A 25,528-nucleotide genomic window follows, 5' to 3' on the forward strand; every position below is an offset into this window, starting at 1 on the left:
TCGACGGACATATGCACAGAAACAAACAAATTTCTCCGTAATTCGTAAAAGCGTAGACGCTTATCTATGACAGATAGCACCACACTCTTCTTCTTCTTCTTCTTTTTAATAATGGCTCCTTGGTGAGTTGCCAATATCAGAGTGAGTGGCAAAGACTCTGTGTTGAAGAAGGTATAATGCTTAAACAAGTGTACGGTGTACTACTTTTATAAAATGAGTCTGTTGAGAGAACCTAAAACAACACAAACATTTAGGGTTAGTAACTACTAACTAATTACAATTTTATTTTATTAGTAAGTATCAATAAATGTACATAACACTTTAACAAATGACGTATTTACAAAACATAACACAGATTTAAAATTGATAGGACGGGGAATGGTTGCGGGGAGAAGATCATATAGGGAACAATGGTTATTAGGACAAGAGAAAAATATATGATCCAAGGTACCTTCGTCTAGCCCACACTCACAAAGGGAACTATCCCTTACCCTAATTTATGCAAGAAAGACAGGCAAGCAACAATGTCCGAGCCTAACTCGACAAATTGTAGAGCACACTGTTTTACATGCTTCTTTAGCACCACACTCGAAAGCAAAAAGTTTGATTGACTTTGACATCTTTGTTGGGATATTTTTTATCGATGTTACCAGAAGGAAAAATAATATTATAGCTGTTATGTTACAAAAATATTTTATTTTAAAGTATTATTTTCATAAAAGATTCTCAAATTTTGTATATTTACATATGTATTTTAGTTACAAATAACTCAGTAGTGACATCTAGTACAATTTATGATAAAATCTGATGCGAAAGCTTTACAAGCGCCATCTCTTATTTTTCGACGGAGCTATTAACTATTATTATCCTACCAAATTAAAAAGTAAGCATTTCATGACAATAATTGGGTACTTGGCTGGTCTTCTTTATTTTGGAGGTTTAAAATTCTTATGTTACCGTGTCAAACATTCAGATTGTACTCCCTGACGAACTGTCACTTAATGACATTTCACAATTCACATTAAGTTTTTTAGTTTTTCCTGCGCGCTCGGTACGAATTGGTGTGTTTTTAGATAAATGTGATTGTTATGATGAGCGGCCACATCCTTTCTCCGATTTAAATTTGTCGTAAATTGTGTTAACTGTTGAACAAAGAGTTCGAGTGAAGTGTACGGTCGCCATGGCTCGTCTAACAGAGGAGATGGTGATCGCTAGATCAAAACAATCTGACCTTTCGGCTATAAAGAAACTGAATTGCTGGTAAGTACCACGGAAGAGTGACTCAGGGTGGCTGCACTTAGACAGCAGGCTTAAATGGAATCTTATCTAATACTCTTTCCTTTTTTTTCCAGACCTTGCTCTAAAATAACCCTAATATTTCCAAATCAGTTGGTTTTCACATGTGACTAAAAGATCAAACAGCTGATTTTAGTCATAGTGTATTACAATGAATAAATTTGTTATTAAAATAATTATTTAAATCAAATTTATAAAGAGTAACCACAGTTATTTGTTATGGATGAAATTGTTTGCTTTGATATGAACCAAGTAATAAATGAAAATCCTTTGTTTTTTTATAAATGATAATAAAGTGCCAACAAATAAGACACAAATTCATTTGTGGTACTCTTTATTTGTTAAAATAACTCAATTTCAAGTTCTTTACCTACCATTCCTCGCTACATCGATTTAACACCCCCGAAACCCCCTTAGATAAACTAAATTTCATGAAAATCGTTGGAGCCGATTCTGAGATTCCAATTATATATATATATATATATATATATACAAGAATTGCTCATTTAAAGATATAAGATAAGATTTATTGTGAAATTAATAGATAGTAGAAACTGCATGCTTTTTGATTTGTAGTGGTCACGGGTCATGATGACAATATGTAATTGATTTTTTGGTTGTATTCAATATTAGCAGTTATAGAAAATTTTGCTGTTTAAATCATATTATCAGTTAGTGATGGTTCAAACAGTTTGTAGATTTAGGGCAGTTTTGTTTTTATATTTCACATTTCTGACTAATATTTCATCATTCATCTCAGACAAAAAACTGTTATTGTGGGATATCCGAGATCTAAGACATATAATATGGTATATACCATATCTAAGATATGGTATATACCATAGCAGAGTTTTCTGTAGACCTTTTCATTGTGTACAATACTTAGTACAGGACACATTCCACTCAACAAGTTTAATTATATGATAGGAAAGAAAGAGTCCTCTCATTGTATTCATTGTAGGGTTACAGAAGACTTAAGGGGCCGGGTGCCATCAAAATTCTCATACATATGTAATACCAAAATAATTTTCTCATACGAAAATATTTAACATGTTTGAGTTATTTTTCAGCTTAAAATAGTAATTACCTCGGTTCCCGCTTAAAAATTTACTACAAAATATTTAAACTAAAAAATATTTTTTTGTAAGTATTTAAATATTTTGTAGTAAATTTCCTATTTATTTTTATATGTTTTTAGTGTTTTACTACTTATATCTTTTAGTGTTTAAATATTTTGTAGTAAATTTTTACGCAGGAACCTATGCTGAAAAATAACTCAAACATCTATCTATCTACACTTATAATAAAATTGTAGAGGTAAAATTTTTGTACATTGAATATAAACTTGAAAAAACGAGTCAGGGGGCATAGTAGAAGAGTAATAGAACACATTTTAACTGTTTTTGAAATTTTTGTTTCTCTGTCTGTTTGTCGGTTTGTCTGTTTGTCTGTTTGTACAGGCTAATATCTGAATCCGCTGGACCGATTTCAATGAAATTTGGCATGATGATACCTTACATCCCTGGTCAACATCTTAGATACTTTTTTTAACCGACTTTCAAAAAAGGAGGAGCTAATGTTTACTTTGCTGTTTGTGGTCAGATTTTCAAAATTCTTTTTTTATTGTATAGATTGCCCGAATTTGATACCATGTTAACAATAAAATCGGCCAAGTGCGAGTCGGAATCGCGCACGGAGGGTTCCTTACAGTTATAGGGAAAAAATAGGCCAAAAGTTGTGTTTTTGTATGGGAGCCCCCCTTAAATTTTTATTATATTCTAATTTTATTATTAATTATTAAAGTACACATATAATTAAGGATTCTGTGAAAATTTCAACTGCCTGCCTGTTGTCATTATTGATATCGAGCAAAAAAGGCCAAAAAATCATGTTTGTTGTATGGGATATTGATTTTATTTTGTTTTCAGTATTTGTTGTTATAGCGGCAACAGATATACACAATCAAGTAGAAATTTCAGAACTCTAGCTATAACGGTTCTTAAGATTCAGCCTGGAGACAGACAGACGGACAGACAACGAAGACTTAGTAATAGGGTCTCGACCGTTTTTACCCTTTGGGTACGGAACCCTAAAAACGGTGACTTGATAAGTAATGGAATTGAAGAAACTCCTCGAAATTGTGGTTTAATTGTAGATTATGAATCTGAGAATAAGAGGTAGGTTAAAGAGGGATGCCTACATTAAATCCCGTCTTCTATAGTCTATCCTCTATCTCCGTCACATGTTCCTTACCCCTGTCCTGTGGCCCTACCCCCTGTCTACGCCAAGCGGTCTTCGAAGAAAGGATTCTTCAAAACGATAAGTCATCGCCAAGTTAGTTTTACTTTGTTTTTTTTTTTATGATTATGAAAAAAGTATTTTGAGCTTTAGGTTTTATCAATGGCTTTTTAGATATTAAAAAATATGAAAGATAACCTCCTCGTTTTTTGGAAGTCGGTTAAAAAGACAGCAAACTTCGAAGATCCAAGCAAAAATGTGTCTAAAGCAAGGTTTTTTGTAGAGAATAAACTCTTGAACATTTTTTCAGTAATCGTGTTTTCGTCTTGAGCATTTAATCTTCATGAACTGAAGTTACTTGTGTAAAAAAAATCTGTTTTCTAGACCTTACAGATTTTGAGATCTAGGTTTAAGTATGTAGTCAAGTTAGGGTCAGGTGCATTCTTGATGCACTTGTTGGTGGATTGTGGACAAAACCGTGATCTCAGAAGCCAGTTGTTGGCAAATTAATATTATTTTAGCGTCGTCTCTTTCGCAAGAGGCCCGTACTTTAATCAGGTTCTATCTATGTATAATTGTCAATGAAGGGTCGCATTATAGTTTAATTTATTAATTTTTAAACAAATTTTGAATAATATGAGGCTGGCATAGATGCCAAGTGAATTTTTTAACCTCGTCAAAAATTTTGAATAAAAAAAAACCTTCCTCTTGAATCACTCTATCTATTGCTATCTATTAAAGAAAACCTCATCAAAATTCGTTGCGTAGTTTTAAAGATTAAAGGCTACAAAGGGACATGAGGGAAAAAAAGCGACTTTGTTTTATAATATGTAGTGACTGTGATAATAAAGAAGATTTAGACCTAAGTGTCTGAAACTTCTTTCAACATAAGAACATCCAAAAGCAAGCAAGATCAAAAACATTATTGTTCTCGGGACCTGAGGCCTGAGGGCCTAGACAATTAGCGGCAAGCGATTATCGTAAACGCCAACGCCACAAAATGTATGGGATTTGAGTATTCGCTAGCGAAGCGATGACTTTGCTGCTGATAGACAAGTAACAAGCGATGAATCGCTTGCCACTTATCTATTGTCTACTAGGGCTGGTACTTGGTAGCTCCCATTATTTCAGTATGAGTAACTGACGTCGCAAAAATCGATATTTTCAGGCCAATAAACCTATAAAGTAATGTAATTCGAGTCATGAAAAGCTGAAGGATGTAAAAGATAAAAGATAGAAAGTAGTGGCGGTGGCGCGAGTCCACGCGGGTTACATAACGCTAATGTATTAAATTCTATTAACAAACATTCATAATATCTTATAACGGGCGTTAGAAGCACCAATGCACTTTCTAAACACACATCGACCGAACTAAAAACAGTTCTCAAATATTTAATTGATCAAGTTTTTTGAATGAAAGCTCGAAAGGTTTATTGCACTTTCAATTCAACATCAACATTCAAGAAAGTTGCAACAAAAATCTATTAATTTATTATTCAATAAATTATACTGAAACAAAACTTTTACGTACCTAATAGTGAGGAAATATTTGATTAGTTTGATAATATCAGTAATCGAAATCCATTAGAGGTCTTTAGACCTAGACCTAACGTTATACTAGGAAGTACGCATGGAATGTTAATTAACAAGCTCCTAGTCATGAAGTTTCGGTATTGCTAGAATTACAAATACAAAATACAAATATTTATTGGCCAAAAAATTTAACATAATATGCGATAATGGATCCCCACACTAGGCAATGCCTGTCCTGTGGGGACGAAACGAAGATAAGAAATTCCAAGAAGAGTTTCAGAAACAACAGTCTTAGCTTTCATAAAAGATAACTTATCAATTTGGCATAATTTAATAAGGTTATTGTATATGTAAGGCAGGAGAAATAAGCCAAATTTTCGAGCGAACGAAGTTTTGACGGCGACTGCGGGAACTCTAAAAGACCGTTGTTTCATTAGTGTTATGTAATGGGAGGAGCTAAGGATATGCTTGTGCATAGCCACTCCTGCTCTTAGTATGTAGAGTTTCCTAACACTTAATACACGAAATTCTTGATACAGAGCAGAGGAGGGATATCTTCTCCTCTTGTTCAGAGCAACTTTAAGTAAAGCACGCTGAGCTCTTTCGGCAGCGATAAGGGTGGTAGACGCTGCACCTCCCCACACAGGTATGCAGTAGTTTATGATAGACTGACAGAGTGCTAGGTATATGGTTCTTAGTAAGTGAGGGTCCGCTGCGTTGCGTAGATTTCTCAGAACTGGTATTATTTTTCGAATACGGGAGGTCAGTAGGCAGATATGTTCCCTAAAGGACAGCTTCTCGTCTAAAATTATGCCAAGATATTTCAAGTTTGGTTCTCTTTGAATTTGGGGACAGTTACAGGACTCTCGCTCATTGGCAGAACAGCTATGTATACTCAAATAAAGTAAGGGTTTGCAATTTGATGGAGCTGTTTTATTATAACGAAAGTTACACTGGAGCCAATTAAAATCAAAATGAGCCTCGTCTGCTAAACAATCGAGTCATATTCATTATTCATACAAAATTATAAGCGAAGTTGTCGGCTCTACAAACGACACAGTTTCCGTTATCAAGTTTACCATCTAACGGTAAAGTTAGACGTTTAACAATCACACCGAGTTCTGAAAAAGGTGTTGCATTGAAAACTGTGGCAGATCATACATATAATAATACAGTCCACAGATTGGACAAATGGAATCTATTCATTCGTAGAATCCCATCGGATTTGACAAAGACTTCATTGTTCAAAGGATGCGCAATTTGGTTCAATCCATGATGACTCACCAGTCATCGTCATCAGCTTTTATTTTCAGTTTGCTTCTGAGTGCATAATATTTCTACATATTAATAGGCATACTGTTAGCATAATATTATGCTATCTTTATGGCAACGAATTCCGTAGTAGAAACAAAACATAAACCACACGAACTATTTTGTAATGAGGACAAAAGAGTAGCGAGGACATACCTACATAATATAATGAGTACTACCTACGTCATTTTCTTGTTATACTTGGACAAACATATTCTACGTGTGTATTTGATCGGAAATCGATATTTTTATGTATATTGCTGCTTTCAGTTTGAACACATAGAATGTTAATGATAATGGAAATTGGAAACCGGTAGCCATTAATAACCACCATAACACAGTCAAGGGCAGCATATTTTATACAGGCGGATCGGCCCATTTATAGATTTCATGCCATTAATGTTGGGTACTTAGTACTTACTATGACGTATTTGCTATAAAAATTGGTGATGAGAATACAATAAGAAGATGTTCCTAATAGGAAAATTTTCAAAAACTGTCTCCTCGCGAAGTCTTAAGTTGCTGGGGCCTTAGGTCTTTCCACAATGGTTTTGGTGAAAAATGATTTTAGTTTCAAAGGAATTTCACCAGTTAGTGCCTAAAATCGGCTAGTGTTTTTAACTCAATTTCTTCTATTATAGTCTATACTGTAGTCTATACTCTATACTCTATAGAGCCTACGTAAGAAATGAGATAGCTTGGTGGAGTGTAATCGATACAATCTACGAGTGGTATTGTGTAGAATAATATTATTTAATCTTCCGAAAGCGCATTTTCTGACTTAATTCTTTCAGTTCTCATTAGTTAAATTATATAGGTACTTATTTTGAATAGACGTATATTAAGTATTAAGTGACCTTGTCATCTGACTCCTAGCTGAATCAGATCCGTTGCACTACGCAAATAATATCAGTATTCAGTAAATAATACCACCTGAGAATAGTAGTAGTCACACGTATATTTACACGTACACGTATATTCTGCAGAAAATTTTTCAATTATTTATTCCGAGTTGTCATGTTATTTGCACTGTACTTACTTAGTTATTTTATCGAATTTGTAGATATTTCTCTACATCACCTAGGCCCTTAGAATTTAGTACCCATAAACAATAAAAATCCAATCTACTAAAATGTTTGTCGGAGCCTTGTCAGAGCATAAACAATATTATTCATGTAATTTATCCAGTATCCACCTACGTCGCTATATAAGGCTGGGACAGAGTCGACCCACACAAAGATCCATATTATGCGATCTCGAATGCCTCTGAATATTCATTTGTTTATCAGCCATTGAGTAGTGGTATAAATATTAAATATACATATTTCCAGCATAAAATATCTTAAGAGGGATTCTATAAACCAGCTCATAAAGTCATGTTTTCGAATGAATTCATACATTAGATGTTATATTTGTCGATTCTGGTGCAAACGATAACGTAGAATAAAACAACGGCGTTGTTTTGTATTAGCACTTACGTAATCCTTATCGTGATATCAGAATTTTTCACAAGACCTTAGTAATTAGCTGCTCCAACACTTACATATTCTAAGTATTGCCGAGATTATAGAAGGAGTAGTCAAAATAACAGTTGCATAATAATATTTAAGATCGCTAAAAATGCAAGAAGAAGCTCACTCACAAACGTCTATCCATCTATTAATTGCCTATTTAAAATTGGATAATGTCTTAGAGATCAAATTTATGATCCCATAATGGACAATTGATAAAGATGGTATAGCTTGCTCGAGATAAGGCATTTGTGTAGACTGTAGACCTAGATCTATACTTAATATTATAAAGCGGAAGAGTTTGTTTGTTTGAACGCGCTAATCTCAGGAACTACTGGTCCGATTTGAAAAATTTAAAATTCTTTCAGTGTTAGATAGCCCATTTATCGAGGAAGCCTATAGTCTATTATTACATCACGCTAAGACTAATAGGAGCGAAGAAATAGAGGAAAATGTTGAAAAAATGGGGGAAATTATTTGAAAGGGCTAAATTTGAACGCGCTTATCTCAGGAACTACTGTCCGATTTGAGAAATTATTTCAATGTTAGATATTTATCGAGGATGGCTATAGGCTATGTTATATCACGCTAAGACTAATAGGAGCGAATAAATAGAGGAAAATGTGAAAAAAAACGGGGAAAATTATTTGAAAGGGCTTATCTCACGAACTACTGGAGCAATTTTTCTGTTATTTGGCACAGATATTAGAAGTAGACTACGTGAAGGATCACAGGCTATTTTTGTGGATTAACTTGTCTATGAAATATCTAATTTACGCGAGCGAAGCCGCGCGGAATGTCTAGGACTCTAGTCTATTATAACAGCGAAGCTATAATTCTACACACTATCTTCAGTGGACAAACCTTCTTTGTGATAAACGACTTAGTTCCATATTGATTTAAATGATAAGGTAGTCCCCTCCCACAGAACCACATTTAGAACTTACGTACAGGTACTGCATCGATCCGTTTAGTTTTTATTATGGTGTCCACGGACCATGACCGTCAGACGTGGACGTCATAAAACTTGTGTTAATGCCTCGCCTACCTTGAAACTGGAAGTGGCACGGTTACTGTCGTGTCGTGCTACCGACTCGACAGGATGTAGTCCTTCGTTCCCATACAAGATAAACTTGATTTACTGCCTTTGCATGTAAAGATGCCGAGACAACCTTAAGGCGAGGATAAACCCCAATTTGTTATTCCGTGACTCCCGGTTTACCTAGTTCCAATATAATAACGAAGTGTTAAAAAATATGAGATATAAAGCACAATATTCAAAATACCTTAAACCGTAAACATTTTAATAAAACGTAATACTTTGGCTGTAATTAATTTACAAACTTACCTCCGAAAAAACTCTATTTCATCGAAATATAAGTATTAACTAGGATAATTGTACATTTTATTTGAATAAATTGTTAGTAAATCTATATTAAAAATTCTTTAACCGAACAATTTTGTTTCTTAATATTTATTTCCAAAGATATTTAAAAAAAACATGAAAAATAGAGAAGATTCGCCCGAGAACCTATAGTTTTATGCTAAGCCAAAATGAATCTTATTGCGATGCCTATATGCTTGGTCTTTGGTTGTGTGCAAGGTTATCGTTTTTGATTGAGATTAATCCCCGCCTTAAAAGAAGCCTCAAGAATTTGTGACCTTGGTGGTTATTAAGAACCGTTTTGGATGTGGCCTTTCTAAATGGTACTTCTTGCATCATATTCGGAGGTTTTATAAGCTGAGAGATCGTTTTAGGTTTAAGCTTTCTAGCCAGACGATCTTCGTGACCATATTGTCTCAATTGGCTGATTCATGGACCAGTGACCTCATGTAATTAGCCGTGACCGCCCCTCCGATGGTGCGCTAATGTCAAGATCGATTTTACGTGTTCGGCTATATTTAGAACACTCGATGTTTACGGGAGCTCCATAATTGGGTTACGGTTTTCTTATCCGTGTCTTATTGAATATTTAGGCTCGTCCAATATTTTTATGTGGCCATTGGAGACTGCGTCACGTCGGTAGGACTAGATCTGTTACTTTTATTACTACTATCCAATATTTGATATTTCATATACTTTCATAGAAATTAAAATCGTTTATTTGGCTTGAAGACATTGAATGCTAAAAAATAGTTTAGAAAATTATTGATGCCTTGGTGGCCTATTTGCATACTTGATGTTACATCAAACAATACAACTTTATTTTCCTACCTAATATTATGATTTTTGACAAATCGCTTTCTTGATAACTGTCGCAGTTTGTTGAACTACGATCAGTTGAACAGTTAAGCGAACCATTGCCATGTAAAGCATGGCCCGTCGTGGTTCGTGATAGTGGCTCGTGACGGTCCCGTAATTACCAAGTGCACGAGTGAAACTAACCTAACAAAGGGCAAAAGGGTTCAAAGTTCAAATACTCGTAACTTAGCTGTTGGCAAACGAGTAGTAGTAACTTTTTAGCATCAACCGTCGGTAAATTCTTAGAAAATGCCAGCTTATCAGTTATTTAATTTAACTTTAAGAAGTGCGATAAGGGATTGGGGTTCGAAGGACCTACGTCGACAAGCTTCGCTTCAACTCCCAAGCGGCCATATATTTCCAAGAATCCGCGATCGACAGATTAATATAGATTATAGATCCGTCAAACGTTATTAGGAAATGCTAACATCAGCTATCAAATATAGCATTAATTGCGAAAAGGGATTTTATTTGTTTAAATTAAGGACACCAAACAGTACATACATACATTAAAACCTTGTTATACACAATAATGGTAGTAATTTGTACCGATGCATGTACCTTAACAGGCGACACAGCATTCACGATTATAGCTCTACAAATACAATATAAAAATTGATATTTTAACAAAACACAATTAAATCGATAAAATATGATTATGAATTAAATAAAATTAAAATTTCATGCAAATCTATACTAATATTACAAAGCTGAAGAGTTTGTTTCTTTGTTTGAACGCGCTAATCTCAGGAACAGTAGTTCCTGAGATTAGCGCCTATTTCCAGCATCAAATCGGACCAGTCGGTCCGATTTGAAAAAATCTTTCAGTGTTAGTCTATAGCCCATTTATCGAGGAAGGATATAGGCTATATTTTATCACGCTAATACAAATAGGAGCGAAGAAATAGAGGAAAATGTGGAAAAAACGAGGAAAATTATATGAAATCTTATGAACTACTGGAGCAATTTTCATCTTATTTGGCACACATAAAGAATAGACCACGTGAAGGGACATAAGCTATTTTTGCGGAAAAATGTACGGTTTCCGTGAAATTCCTAAATTACGCGGGTGAAGCCCCGCGGAACATAGTCAATTATAATTTATAACATTAATAACAAACTAAATTTTATATTAATAATAAATAACTTAAACTACGACAATACAGGGATTCGGGGTCTCGAAGAAGCTTTTCCGTCTTATCTCTCCATGAATCGATTTTCCCACAGCATTTGGGGTAATTATAGGTTGTCACAGTGTCGATAAAAATAGACCATTTTCACGCCACCATTAGAAAGAAACCCAACGGTGTGTTTTAGCTTGACAGTTGACACACATATTCTATCGATTTTACACCGCATACCACTAGGAATGGAATCGTGTCAACCACCAATTTATGTGATACTAATTTTACAAATAACAACATGCTCGCTTCAAAATTTTCTGGATACGACTAATGATAGAGTTTTGAAAATGCTTTCGATTGTCCATATTGTTCTCTCATCTAAGTAGGAGCTTTTCAAGATTTTAAACTTGTTATACATGGGATGTTAAGTCAACTAACTAGTTGATATGGTAAACAAATGGTATTGCGTGAGGCACGCCATCTCCAAGTCACCGCAACTCCACAAGAACTGCCGAACTTAAGGAACTATAACAATTGTTCGCGGCGCCAGCGGATTAGGCAATTGATTTGTTCTATGAATGTCTACGGCAGTTTACGAACTTTTATTTACTTCTAAAAGAAAATATAATTTAGAACCGCTTCGGGGTTTGGAACAAGTTCTTGTTATAAATCTGTAATGGCTTTACATTATTTTGGATTACTGTTGCTAATTGCCATGGCGTACCCATCTTCTGTTTGTTTTATGAATTAAGCAAAGTGCCAGTGTGCTGCCAGTACCCAGAACGTACGTGTAATGTGTGATTAGATTACCACTTCTGAGATAAATGTTTTGAAAATGTAGAGTCCAGATGGTGATTGACAATTCTTAGCTGTATCTGCTTTATTCCTGCATGAAGCTGCTATTAACACCTGTTGTTACACAAATGGACCTCAGGGCAGTGGCCGGCGGCGCGGCGTCAGGCGTCGGTGTTGCAACAGACAATAGCGTGACCGACACGCGTTTGCGATAACGTGCGCCAGTGAAGCAATGTTTGGTTGGAGTTTGTTGGTTTTTGTACAACGCACCAATGTGCCAAATGGCAAATTTTTGGAATGGCTCCATATCAAATATGAAGGCTTTTCATCATTAAGACTACTGGCAGCGACTACCTAGCAGCCAACCAGCCTCTTAGCAAAATATCAATAAAGCTCCAATTGACTTTGATTCCCTGGAAATAGTCAGATTTTCTCGAACAAGAATTTTAATGAGTCATTATATGACTAAAGACATTTTTCAGTCTATTTTTAACGTCTTCTGCTTGATAAACGTCCGGTATACTAGGCCACCCCGAATTCCCTTTGGCAGTTACACCGCAGTGGCCAGTGTCGACATCCTATCTATTTAAGTGCTGGCTCTTGTATGTGTATCACAAATGTAACATATTATCGAGTCGAGTGGGTGGCATATTTAAATTTATTCAAACACATGTAGTCAAGGAGGTGGTCTATTATTTTCGAGAAACAAAAGCATCAAATCGTTCGTCGCTTCATGGTCGAATCTTACGAGACTTAGTTGTTGAGATTTTATAATGAAAAAAGTTTTAATTTTGATTTCGGTTTATTTCTTCATTTCATGGTCACAACATTTCTGAAAATCTATGTAGAGTCGATGCTCGACGTAATCTGCTGTGACATCAACTATCATTAAATTATGTTTACAATGAGTCGGTGTTTTCAACGAGGGCGTCGGCGATGACTCGGGGTGACACGCCCTCAAGGGCGCAGGCTGACGAGCCCTACCACTTAAACTTATTAACTAGCTACGTCGTCATGCCTTTTGAAACGTGGTCTAGATAAGCTTACTTTGTCGCAATGGATTTTATCAATTTACTTAAATTGGACGAAGGGGCAGTTAATATGGGCAACTTATGCATAGAGGTTGAGAAGGATTGCTAACAATCTTCCTCATAACATGATGTCATTGAATGGTTGCCATTGTTGGTGTGGTTTCTGCTGATGATGAGCAGACTGTGGTCACAGTAATTGCATTCCGAACGATTGCAATAATTAGGAAAAGCCGTAAATGTCCGGAACAGTTACCGCCAAGGCCGCGTGCGTGTGCGTTACGTCTTATATACCATAACGTGCGCGCGTGCTTGGCCTGACAATTAACGCGTGATACGCTTTTCGCATGCCTTAATCACTGGTATAATACCACAGGTAATAGGTGTGATCTATCTACTTATTTATTATCGATGAATTTTAATGTACATGGATTACGTGGTTACTGATTACGCTTATCGAATCCGCGACCTTCATCTTGATATTATCATGTCTCATTAACGAACGAACGAACGCAAGTGACTAGTGTTTGTGTGTTACTTTTATCAGCGTGACAATGATTTAAAATTTGATAACATTTTGTGGCGTGCCGCGTGGGTTTCTTCTAACTCCGTTTCTTTCTGCTTTTCTCACCTCTTAAGTTCTTACCTACTTTTAAGAAGAAGATTGTCTACTAAGTCCCGACTAAGTACAGAGGTTTCTTTCTGAAATAAAACCGGCCCTCGCCACTTTAATATTCTTTGTTTAGATACTTGTTCAATGAAAGGATTCTCTAACTTTAAAGACACGAGCAAAACTTGGGCAATATGCATATACCGCAAAGTAATTAGAACTCAAGGATACTTATAACTGGAACCTCAACTCTTTATTGTGTTAAAAAGTTTTCTTAAATGGATTTTGTTTGTTTTCAGGGGCGCAGAGCTGGGTGACGTGAGTCTTCTGCGGCGAATGCCCAACGTCGAAGTGCTGGCGCTAAGGTAATTATCTTTATTTATCATGAATCATGATTGTCAAATACTCAGGTGCCTGAGTTGGTGTACTGCATATTGTTATTATAACTATATCAATATTGTTGAAGAGCGCGAGCGGTTGGTTGGTAATAGCGAATTTTTGGTGTCATCTACTGTCTTTATGTAAACTTAGATAATACACGTTGAAAAGACTTTCCTACTTCTTGATTTTATTGTAGGGATACAAGAAAATGATAAAGACTACAAAAGAACATCTGCTCTACATACTGTTTTTAGGGTTCCGTACCCAAAGGGTAAAAACGGGACCCTATTATTATAGTTCTTGCAATCTACGAGTGCGCGGCGCTCACTCACACAACTAAGGGTAGTTGTGTGAGTGACCATATCTATACACGCATACATGGCTCGCTCGCTACTGACTGCTCCGTCAGGTACGCACACTAACGAAAATGTCTATATTACCATTACAACTACAAATAAAGGCTACGCGCACTCGTAGATTGCAAGAACTATACTAAGACTTCCATGTCTGTCCGTCTGTCTGTCTTCAGTCTGTAACTCAAGAACCGCTATAGCTAGCCTTCTGAAATTTTCACTGATTGTCTATATCTGTTGCCGCTATAACAACAAATACTAAAAACAAAATAAATTAAATATTATATTACACAATTTTCAGCCTATTATTGCTCTTTTGTGGTACGCAACCCTTCGTGAGCGAGTCCAACTCGCACTTGGCCGATTTTTTTTATCATAAGAATATAAGGGAAAGGATTCCTTTCAAAGATATAATAGGATTTGTTCGTAACGACCAAGATTGGGCTTAGATAATTTACTATAGACTACTTCACTACCTCCCTAGACCCTAGGTCACGACCTGTCTCGAGTCTAGACTTCAGACATTTTACTGTAGGATACCTAGATACAATAGTTAACTTCAAAAGGCAATAACTAGAAAAGTTCTATCGACTCTTGTAAAGGTTTTATGGAGAACGAAAAAAATCTAGTACCTAAGTAGGTGAATGTAAGTGTTGCGATAAATTAATTAATTAATTAAAGCAATTCGGAAGCAATAATTAAAAGTGTTGTAACAAGTATAAATAAATAACAATAACCGTTGTAACTTGTATGCAATTCCTTCGTAACCACGATATGAGTGTAAAAAAATATATGTGAGGTATTTCTCTACCTTTTAACAACATATTCATAAATACTCCAGTTTTGGATCAAGTATTACAAAGTTACCAAATTAAGAAGCCATTTCTTCGTGTTTGGACATGAATAAGCTCGTGAATACACAAATAAGGTGGATGTTGCCAAGAGTGTTCTAAGTTAGCGAGCAGGGAGGAGTGAGGATTTCTATTGCGACTTGCGGCTTGCGAGTGATCTCATGCCACATGGTGGCGCAATGCGGTTTATTATTGTATTAGGTATTTAATATAATCGACATTGTTGACTAATACCATAATTATAGAATTGCTTCAAGGCCAACTCCAAAAAACAAGCGTTTTTAAAAACAAAATGAAATTTTCCGTAAACAGAAAATTGATCACGCGAAATTCATACATTGTTGGGTAAATAAAACAAAAAACATTTAAAATTGTTATGTTAATTTCACTTTAGTAAGTATATGAAACAGTTTGCAGTAGTTGTATGATTAAATACAAATACATAAATTCCTAGAAAGAAATAGTAGTAGTCGTATTTTGAGGATGTCCTGTTTTGTAAACTCTACAAATTGGTAGAGTTTTCAAAATAAAACAGTAATGAATAGGTATTGTAGTCCGCTATCAGATGGCGAAGGAGGATTTATTTCCCAGCGTTGCTTGTCTTTTAATTTGCTCTATAATGAGCGATCAGCGAAGGTGTATATTTTCGTGTGGGCGTGTGAAAGAAGAGCAAGATCGTTCAATAGAATAATATCGAATTGCTTCCGAAATATAGCACAATGTTAGATTGATTTTGTCCCTCTCTATCTTCTATCTCCTTTTAGCATAATGTAGGACGATATTTTGTTCTCGCTATTTTTTTTTATGAAATAAGGGGGCAAACGAGCAAACAGGTCACCTGATGGAAAGCAACTTCCGTCGCCCATAGACACTCGCAGCATCAGAAGAGCTGCAGGTGCGTTGCCGGCCTTTTAAGAGGGAATAGGGTAATATGGGAGGATAGGGATGGGAAGGGAAGGGAATAGGGGAGGGTAGGGAAGGGAATAGGGTAGAGGATTGGGCCTCCGGTAAACTCACTCACTCGGCGAAACACAGAGCAAGCGCTGTCTCACGTCGGTTTTCTGTGAGAACGTGGTATTTCTCCGGTCGAGCCGGCCCATTCGTGCCGAAGCATGGCTCTCCCACGTAAAATCTATAGTTATATTCTATCTCTTTCCAGCATAAACAAGATCCGGTCCCTGGGTGACTTCGCTGGCTGCCGGCGGCTGCGCGAGCTGTACGTCCGCAAGAACGAGATCCGCGACCTGGCCGAGATCCGCCACCTGCGCCACCTGCCGGACCTCACCAGTCTATGGCTGGACGAGAACCCCTGCACGCACCATCCTGAGTGAGTCAATGTCTTGCCCCTGCACGCACTATCCTGATTGAGTCAATGTCTTGCCCAGTTATCCCCACAGGCCGTCGTGAGCCAATCTGGGTTGATGCTTATCCTGAGCCAACTCACCATCCTTTAGCTGGACCAGAACAAAACGACGGCTCGTTTGGTATCCTGGGTTCATCATCATAATCATCAGCATATATAGCAACTGCAGACTGCTGAACGTAGGCCTTCTCCAATTAGCGCCAACCATCCCGATCTTAGGTTGCTCCTTTGTAAAAATATCATGATTATGATCAATATTCAATATAATGTCGCTTTCATATATGCGTAGAACGTAAGTAATAACATGATACTTAATCCAGGGTAACAGCTGTAATCCAATCTGCGAAAAAGGGCTTTAGATGTGAAAGTAAGAGTTGTGCAAGGACTGCGATATAGACCTTATCTACGTACGGACCTGTCATATACCTGACATATCATATGAACCAACTATACTACTCGCAGTAGTAAAGTTGGAGGAGTCAGTACCTACTTAAGATGCGACACGGTCTCAAGACGCGGTTAGGCTCTATGATTATTCCAAATTTTTACAGCCAACCAATCACAGAGCCTGAATCGTGTCTTGAGACCGAGATGCATCTTGAGTACTGACTATTTATACCATAAAGTTAATATACCTAGCGGAATAGAGCAACAATCTCGAGCTGTCAAACGAAACCAAAATTGGTTTCATCTGTGTGTATAAATATGTGTACGTATTACACTTACACAAGCATGATTGAAGATGATTTCTATGAGATTAAATTGTCAACGTGCGGCACGTGCCGACTGGACGTCAAAAAAAGAGTGCTGCTGTCATGTAACACACGTCTCTTTTTACCACGCAGTTTTACTGATAGTGACATCTTTCTTGCTCAGGCCTTTGTTTCTCTATTCCGCTAGGTAACTTTATGATTTATACGGGCCTAAGATTAATTATATTTTATCAATCCCACGGCCCGCCAGAACCAATGTCCGAAATCTGGATTTGAAAGCAGAGTTCTAGTTGTTTAATAGAAAAGTTGACCACTTACCACCAAATCGGTCATTAGCTATTAATCACTTTTTGTTAGCAGATCCATCATTTCGTTTCTCGCATTCAATAGCGGCATTAAATATTTAAGTAAGAATCAATAGCGGCGATCTTAACCGTCTCAATATGTTCGCAGGTATCGTATGACGGTCCTACGCAACCTGCCCAATTTGGAGAAACTTGACAATGTCGTTGTTCACCCAGAGGAAGTAAGTTTGAGGAAGTTACTTTATAAAACTACTTTTACACATTTGAGGTTTATTTGTATTACGATTTCCGGTGGCTTACTTTACACGGCCACAGGAAATATCCGCGAAATATTTAATTACTACGAGTAACTCGAGTAGCTAAGAGAAATCACCGACCTTGCGTAAACTTGATATAACAAATCGTATATCGTTGGGTTATTGTATTAGTTGGGTTAGCGGCTAACCTAATGACACTGAGATTGACAAGAAACTCGAGTTGGGTTAGCCGTTAACCTAAAATTTTAAACTAACGATCCACTCGTTGACGACACACGGGTTGGGTTAGCGGCTAACCTTACCAAACGACCCATTACATCACCCACACATTTAGGTCATTACTTATTGAGTAAGGTTAGATGCTTGCCTACCTGCCGAGCTAGCACGGCCACCAGTAGAAATGCGAAAGTATAGACAAACTGTGGAGATAAACTTAAGGTGAAGTTCCGATCTTTTTTCGTTCTGAAAAATTCAATTAAAAATGCCACTTTATGACAGACTATAGTCCTAAGAATTCAAATAATATCCTACTTTATTACAAATATTATAGTCTATCATAAAGTAGCATTTTAATTGAATTTTTGTTGGTCGCGTTTAGCCGCGGTAAAGATCGGAACGGACCTTAAGTTTATGTCCACGGTTTGTCCATACTTTCGCATTTCTACTGGTGGCCGTGCTAGCTCGGCAGGTAACAAAAACAAATTACTCTCACATGACACATCAACGAGACAATAAGGTTGGGTTAGCGGCTAATCTGACCCACACATTGTCGACACAATCAGATTAGGTTAGCGACTAACATAAAGTAACATATTATTTACAAAAAATTGCATGATATAACCAATTGATAATTTTCTGTTTCTTTCAGGTGCAAGAAGCGATGCGGCGCGGTGTCCACATACCTGACTCAGATGACGAGGGATATCCACAACAGGTTTGACTTCTCAAATAATTGCAACAATACGTCAAAGATCAAAGAGGAACGTTTTGTCCTTGTCTATTAGGTTGGTTTCAACTTCCATTCCAACACGCTTCATAGACAAGACCAAAACATTGTGTTGCCTTAAGCATTATTCAAACATTTTTATTTGTAAACTTGCGACCCGCCCCGGAAAAAAGAGAACAGTTTCTTTTTCTAGGCGAAATCTTCGATGGAAATCTTTGCCTCTTTGTGAGTAAATACGGGACCCTAAACATATCGGTCCGTTCTACAATCCTTCTATAATACGAGTCCGAACTAATGTATTCGATAATTTCTTTATCATCATCAGATAACAACCACTGATTTATCATGGTTAAACACAAAATAAAACCGGTACCTATTACTGAACACAACAAACTACATTTAAGTCATAACCGAAATATCTCAGTTTTGATATTACTAACCCAGAGTTAGTTGATTTAACCCTCCGACATCAGTGGTTAAAAATTTAAAAAATTAACACGAGGTTAACTCCTAACTCTTGGTGGTGCAAGACATGATGTGAATTTAAATTCGAAGTATAATTTAACTCAGAGTTAAGCGTGTTAACCCAGTCTGGCGCAAGTGGGCCTTAGCGTAATAAAATATAGCCTATAGCCTTCCTCGATAAATGGGCTATCTAACACTGAAAGAATCATCAAAATCCGTTGCGTAGTTTTAAAGAATAAAGGGAACAAAGGGACATGAGCGAAAAAAGCGACTTTGTTTTATAATATGTATATCTATACATATTATAAAACAAAGTCGCTTTTTTCGCTCATGTCCCTTTGTTCGGGTAAAGTATAAGTTTAATTTCCAGCAGGAGACATACGGTCAGTACCGACGGCAGCGGTCGTGCGAGTCCAGTCCGGAGCGCGAACCCGAGCCCTACTACGGTCGCGCGCCGCAACCGACACAGAGGCAAGATCAGGTAAATATAATATTATGTATGTCTGAGTGTATTATACGCCACGGACAAGCTTTGAGGAAGCCCTGAGCCTGTTAGCCAATACTTTTTCTTTATCGCTTTATTATAGAATCGTCGATCAAAATGTATGGAATTGACATAAACGAGTCGACCATCAACGTCATAATAACGAACGTTTATGTCAATACCATATATTTTGATCGGCGATTCTATAAAGAAGCGATAAAGAAAAGGACCTGGCTAAAGGGCCTGGTCCTCCGTTGATAGACCCCTTTGCGGACCCAGCGAGAGAATTACCCAATAGAATTTATAGCCTGACCTTGAATATTGCATCAATGTGATCTGTTCGTTTTACTCTTTCATGTTGTGTCAATAAAATTACATTTCTAATTTCTAAATCATTAATAATTATTAATTAATCATTTAACATGGCGTTTGATTTTCGTTTGTCTGGAATTTCGTTTGTGAAAGAGTGTGAGTACGCCAGCTTGCGTCACGACGCTCAACCGTGCGTGCATTTTGCGTTCGTTATGTTTGCTAATGTGTAACTAATGCATTGTTCCTGGAGTTTTTGACAGTATTTTATCTATTACCGAAATTGATTAACTGACGTCAAACTTGGCTGTTGAATAGATAGATAGTATCATCAACACTGTTGAATAGATAAGCTCCTGTCACAAAACGTCTAAAACTAAGCTGTTTATTTCATGAACTACTTATGTGTGTCCATAAAATTATCTATTTAACTGTATGTGTGTGAGTATGTAACTAACTAACCCGGCGTCGCAGGGCAGCGACAGCTCGGCAGAGGTGGAGCCGGCGGAAACGTCGCATTCGCCGCCCGCGCAGGTACTCAATACTGATCCTTATTTACTAAATAATAGAGTCAGAAATCAAAGGACAATTACTGTCTCTTACATTTTATAGATATAAAGAGTTACAATATTTTGCTTTTTGATTTCTACTTTGTCATACTAATTACACTAAATAAATATTACAATATAATATATTAAACTTTAAACATACGCCAAAAGGACCTTGCAACTTACAAGTAGGTATGTATGCAAATGACAAATTGTAATCTGTCAATAGTCTTTACAGTCTTTACATTTACAGACAATATACGGATGTCATATATAACAAAAACTATTATAAATATACTATTGACTGTACTTATTTGTTGTGGCGTAATGTATTTCAGTGTCCGGTGTCCCCGCGACGCGCGTCGCCGGAGCCCGACGAGCGGTACGAGCATCCCGCCATGAGCTCCTCACATTATGAGGTAAGAACTATATGTACAAGGTACAAGACTAAGCGATAATACTTTGGGTTTGTATGTGTATCTCATCTAGAGTTCACTGTGAAAGTAGCTGCGCTGAAAGAGCACATTTTTTCGTGATTTGTATGGGCAAGCGCTCGAGCGTCATGAATATTCCCATACAAAAGCAGAAAAAAAGTTACTCTTTCAGCGCTGCTACTTTCACAGCAAACTCTGTATAGGGGACCCATACACACCCTAAAGTATTATCACTTAGTTTTGTTAGTACACTGCTTGATCTATAATATTGTGCATTCTCATTAAGACAAACCAGCATGCTTAGCATGGCCGGGCTCGCTACAAAAAATCTCAAAATTATTCTACGGAAGAATAGACAAAGTGGCATTATATTTTCTACTGACAAAGTTTCAGATTTATATACTTATTTTGAAACTGATCAAGAAAATCCTCTTTCAGCCCCGGGGCGGCCCACGTTCCCCAGAAGCGGCTTCGCTACGGCATTCAGTCTCCGCTCAAAGCGTCAAAGTAAGTTTGTCTTTAGGACAAAAAAAAAAACAATGGATTTCTGAATGTTTTATAACTGCTTGTATTTATTATTTTTAGGACTATACGTACGCGTCAAATGGCGAATGGCGGCACGCGGCGGGCCCGCCGCACGCCGTGACGTCACCGCAGACACACGACAACGATAGATGCTGCGATAGAGACAGGTGCGTTGCATATCATGTCTATCTCTTTTTGGTTTGTTTTTTCTTAATTACTATTGTAATAAGATTTGTGTCAACCTTTTGATTATTTGCTTAACTGGTATTATTATGGTTATTAAGTAAATAAAGGTATTATATAATAAAATTTTATTTATTTTAATAGAAAAAAAAATGTTTTGTGGTCTTAAATCTTCACTTTACCATTTTCAGGAGTGAAACATACTCGACGCGGGAGTGGGAAAGGGATCGGGAGAGGGAAAGAGAACGAGAGAGGGAGCGAGAAAGCTATCCATCAGCCGTCATGGCGGAGCATAGAGGTTTTACGAGAAGGCCAGTTGCGAGGGTAAATATATTATTTTATTTTAAGCAATAATAATTATTATTGACACAAGATTTAACTTTATCTCGAACTAGCGACCCGCCCCGGCTTCGCATCGGGTATAAAATATATAGCCACTGAAAAATGATTAAAATCGATTCAGCAGTTTTGACTTGTATTCATTATTACTATATGTGGCCCGCATTGGTCGGTACCGCCGCAAAAGCTCTTTCCCGCAATTTTTAAATCTGTAATATCTTCGAAAATATTCATTTAAATGTATCATCAACAATGTATTTAAGTCATTTAATTGGATAAGGATTAATGCTGTATTTATTATAATTTCTTCGAAAATTAGCCATTATTTGTCGTCAAAAGAAAATGACAAAAAAATGTTATTGTGGGAATTCCATAAGAGATAGACCATCGCGGAGTTTTCTGTAGACCTTTTCAATGTGTACAATACTTGGTACATACATTATTTTTATAAATCTCGTAGGGTTCAGCCTGCGTTTGCAATGTAAAACCGGCGTAAAACAGCGCTTGCGCTGTGTTTCGCCGAGTGAGTGAGTTTACCGGAGGCCCAATCCCCTACCCTATTCTCTTCCCTGTCCTCCCCTATTCCCTTTCCTTCCCTCTCCTATTACCCTATTCCCTCTTAAAAGGCCGGCAACGCACTTGCAGCTCTTCTGATGCTGCGAGTGTCCATGGGCGACGGATGTTGCTTTCCATCAGGTGACCCGTTTGCTCGTTTGCCCCCTTATTTCAATAAAAAAAAAAAGATGTAATTATTTACGACATCATATTAGAAACCCCAACAATAACAGTATTTCTCCACTATTTAATGAATGTTATTATACCTATAACCTTTCTTTTGAATCACTCTATCTATTAAAGAAAACCGCATCAAAATTCGTTGCGTAGTTTTAAAGATTAAAGGGAACAAAGGTACATGAGGGAAAAAAGCGACTTTGTTTTATAGTATGTAGTGACTGTGATAGTACTCGTAAAGAAGATTTAGACCTAAGTGTCTGAAACTTCTTGATCATAGATGTCATTTGGAGGTCAGCGTAAATTTTTTTCACACAGATGCCATATAGTTTGGTTATACCCTATGGCGTTTATTATTTATTACTAGAAGTAGAGCTCTGAATAGTAATTACAACTCATCATTCGAAGTTCAAGTGCCATAAAACTTAAAGTATTATATATGTTTAATATTATATTTACTATGCAGTTATTGAAGTATGCTAAAAGTATATAATTTTGGACAGAACTCGAATCTGCTGTCGGCTGTGCTGTGTTTGGTGAAAGAGCTGGATTATCCGAGTTTGGAGGTCGCAGAAATGGCTGTCAGGTAACTAAATAACCTTTGACATTTCAAAAATGGAATAGGCAAGATTTTTAAACTTACCTCTTTCATTTATTTGAATTAATTTTATTCTTCTAGATGTCGTATGGACGAGCTCGCCAACAGTCAGTGACAAAATGCCGACACCGACCGCTGAGTTTGACGGGAAATGCGATCTTACACTCGTGCGTTTAAAGCACGATATCGCGTAAACGTTTCGTCGCAATATTGTGAGCGCACAGGCGGTTTGAGAGACTAAATATTGTGTGATATTAAAACTGCCCTTGTTATGAGATTATTTGCTCTGTTCCTGCCTTTTGTGTTATTTACGTGTTGACTTAACGCAGTTAGGATTTGAAAATGTCTAGTGCAAAATGTAATTCGATGTAAAAATTGTTTTGATTATATATGTATTAGTGGTTGTAGCAGTGACATTGCGTGAATGTTAAAGAGAGAGAAAATTGTAGTTCTCTCTTTTTCATTTGTGGTGTCTTCAGCGGTGTCACTCCAGACTTAGCATAGCCATTAGCGACAGTAGAAATGCGAAAGAATAGAAACATAGACTGACTGATTTTAGGGAAAAACTTACAGATTTCCTTTGTCAATCTGTAACTTTGTCTATTCTACTGTAGAACGAAGCCTATTTAATGCTGGCCATGCTAAGCGTGCTGATTAATAATGTTATAATCTTTAGATGATAACGAAATAATGCAACAATTAACTGAGCTTCGTAAGTACGTAATCTCATTAAATATTTCTAACACATTTTATTATCGACAGTTTTTGACTGATTAATAATTAAGATGAAAATCTTTTTTCGGTCTATAGGTACATTACATAAAACATTATGAAAAAAATACTTGGCTGTTTTTGTTTATATGTGTTCATAATAGCTATGTTCAAAAAATGTATATATTTTACGCAATGAAATTGATGATGACCTTACGAAATTTTATTTGTTGATTAGAATATTATTTTAAATTTTTTATACTTTTTTTACGAATTTTGTATTGTTATGAAGTTTTGTACAAATGATATTCAATGTGTTCAATTGCAGCATGTAATTATTACGTTGACAATTTGTTTATAGTCCGTCAAGAAAGTGAAAAAATTAGAAAGTGGCAACATCGTAGTGTCATCCCTTTTTTCTTAGATTGATTTGAAAGGGATGACACTACAATGTTACCACTTTTTAATTTCTCCACTTTCTTGACAGACTATATTTGGAAAGATTTTTTTATAACATAGTACTAAAGAGTTTTTTTATTAAAATGTCTACCAACACATTTATTTTCATAGACTAGAGTTTTAAAAAAGCTTTAAAATATATAATTCTAAATAAACTCACTTTACAGTAATAATATACACTTTTCATGCACTTTTTCCACTTTTATTAATAACAATTATGTTTTACACGACCGGTTTCGATAAAATCATCATCAGGTGTGATGATGGATGGATGGAAAGAGTGCATGAAAAGTGTATATTATTACTGTGAAACATGAATTTCCACCAAGAAGTTACGGTACATTCAATATCATAAACTCACTTTATAGATCTGAACAAATTCATGATTTTGTTAATGTCAAATTAGAGAAAAGTGTTTTAATTTGTAAAATACTTTGTCTTCTATAGACCAGATCATGTTTATACAGCTTAAAACTAAATCAATCTGTCTGTTTAATCCTCCCCTTGTCTGACCTACAAAAGTCTTTATAAAAACTTTATGATCGATTCGAAGCAGCATACATAGGAATTATTAGGGTTAAGTAAGACTAACGCTAAGAGTCTGTTCAAACCGTGACGGTAGAAACTTATACATACAAAATATTTAGAACATAGAACGATATAATCAAGTACAGAATATTGTTGGAATTAGGTAAACAAATAATACTGAATTACTTTATAAGAGGCTTATAGAAACAATTATGTAACCCAAAGATTAAAAATCCTCATTTCCATAGTAGCATTAATATTAATGGATAGAAATTAAAGTAATTGTAAATAGACGCCTAATATTGTAAAAATTATGTAACGAAACATATAACATATTATGTTGTATGAAATGTCAA

General features: G+C 36.3%; 1 protein-coding gene across 4 annotated transcripts; it reads left to right on the forward strand.

Annotated features, from left to right (window-relative positions):
- The first annotated feature begins 1,015 nt into the window (after positions 1–1,015).
- On the forward strand, positions 1,016–24,302 carry LOC121739901. 4 transcript variants are annotated; one of them, XM_042132500.1, is made up of 14 exons: positions 1,016–1,260; positions 13,988–14,053; positions 16,433–16,600; positions 17,803–17,875; positions 18,780–18,845; positions 19,693–19,803; positions 20,590–20,649; positions 21,002–21,082; positions 21,536–21,604; positions 21,683–21,789; positions 21,997–22,129; positions 23,380–23,462; positions 23,556–23,617; positions 23,657–24,302. In XM_042132500.1, exons 1-13 carry the CDS (start codon positions 1,181–1,183, stop codon positions 23,587–23,589), a joined length of 1,131 nt encoding a protein of 376 aa, XP_041988434.1. In that variant the 5' UTR covers positions 1,016–1,180; the 3' UTR covers positions 23,590–23,617; positions 23,657–24,302. The 4 variants fall into 4 exon arrangements, with proteins under 4 accessions (XP_041988434.1, XP_041988433.1, XP_041988436.1 ...); XM_042132499.1 differs by having other exon boundaries at positions 23,556–24,302; XM_042132502.1 differs by having other exon boundaries at positions 19,696–19,803; positions 23,556–24,302.
- The last annotated feature ends 1,226 nt before the right edge of the window (positions 24,303–25,528 follow it).

This window comes from Aricia agestis, chromosome 2 (assembly GCF_905147365.1).
Source record: "Aricia agestis chromosome 2, ilAriAges1.1, whole genome shotgun sequence".
Classification (NCBI taxonomy): Eukaryota; Metazoa; Arthropoda; class Insecta; order Lepidoptera; family Lycaenidae; genus Aricia; species Aricia agestis.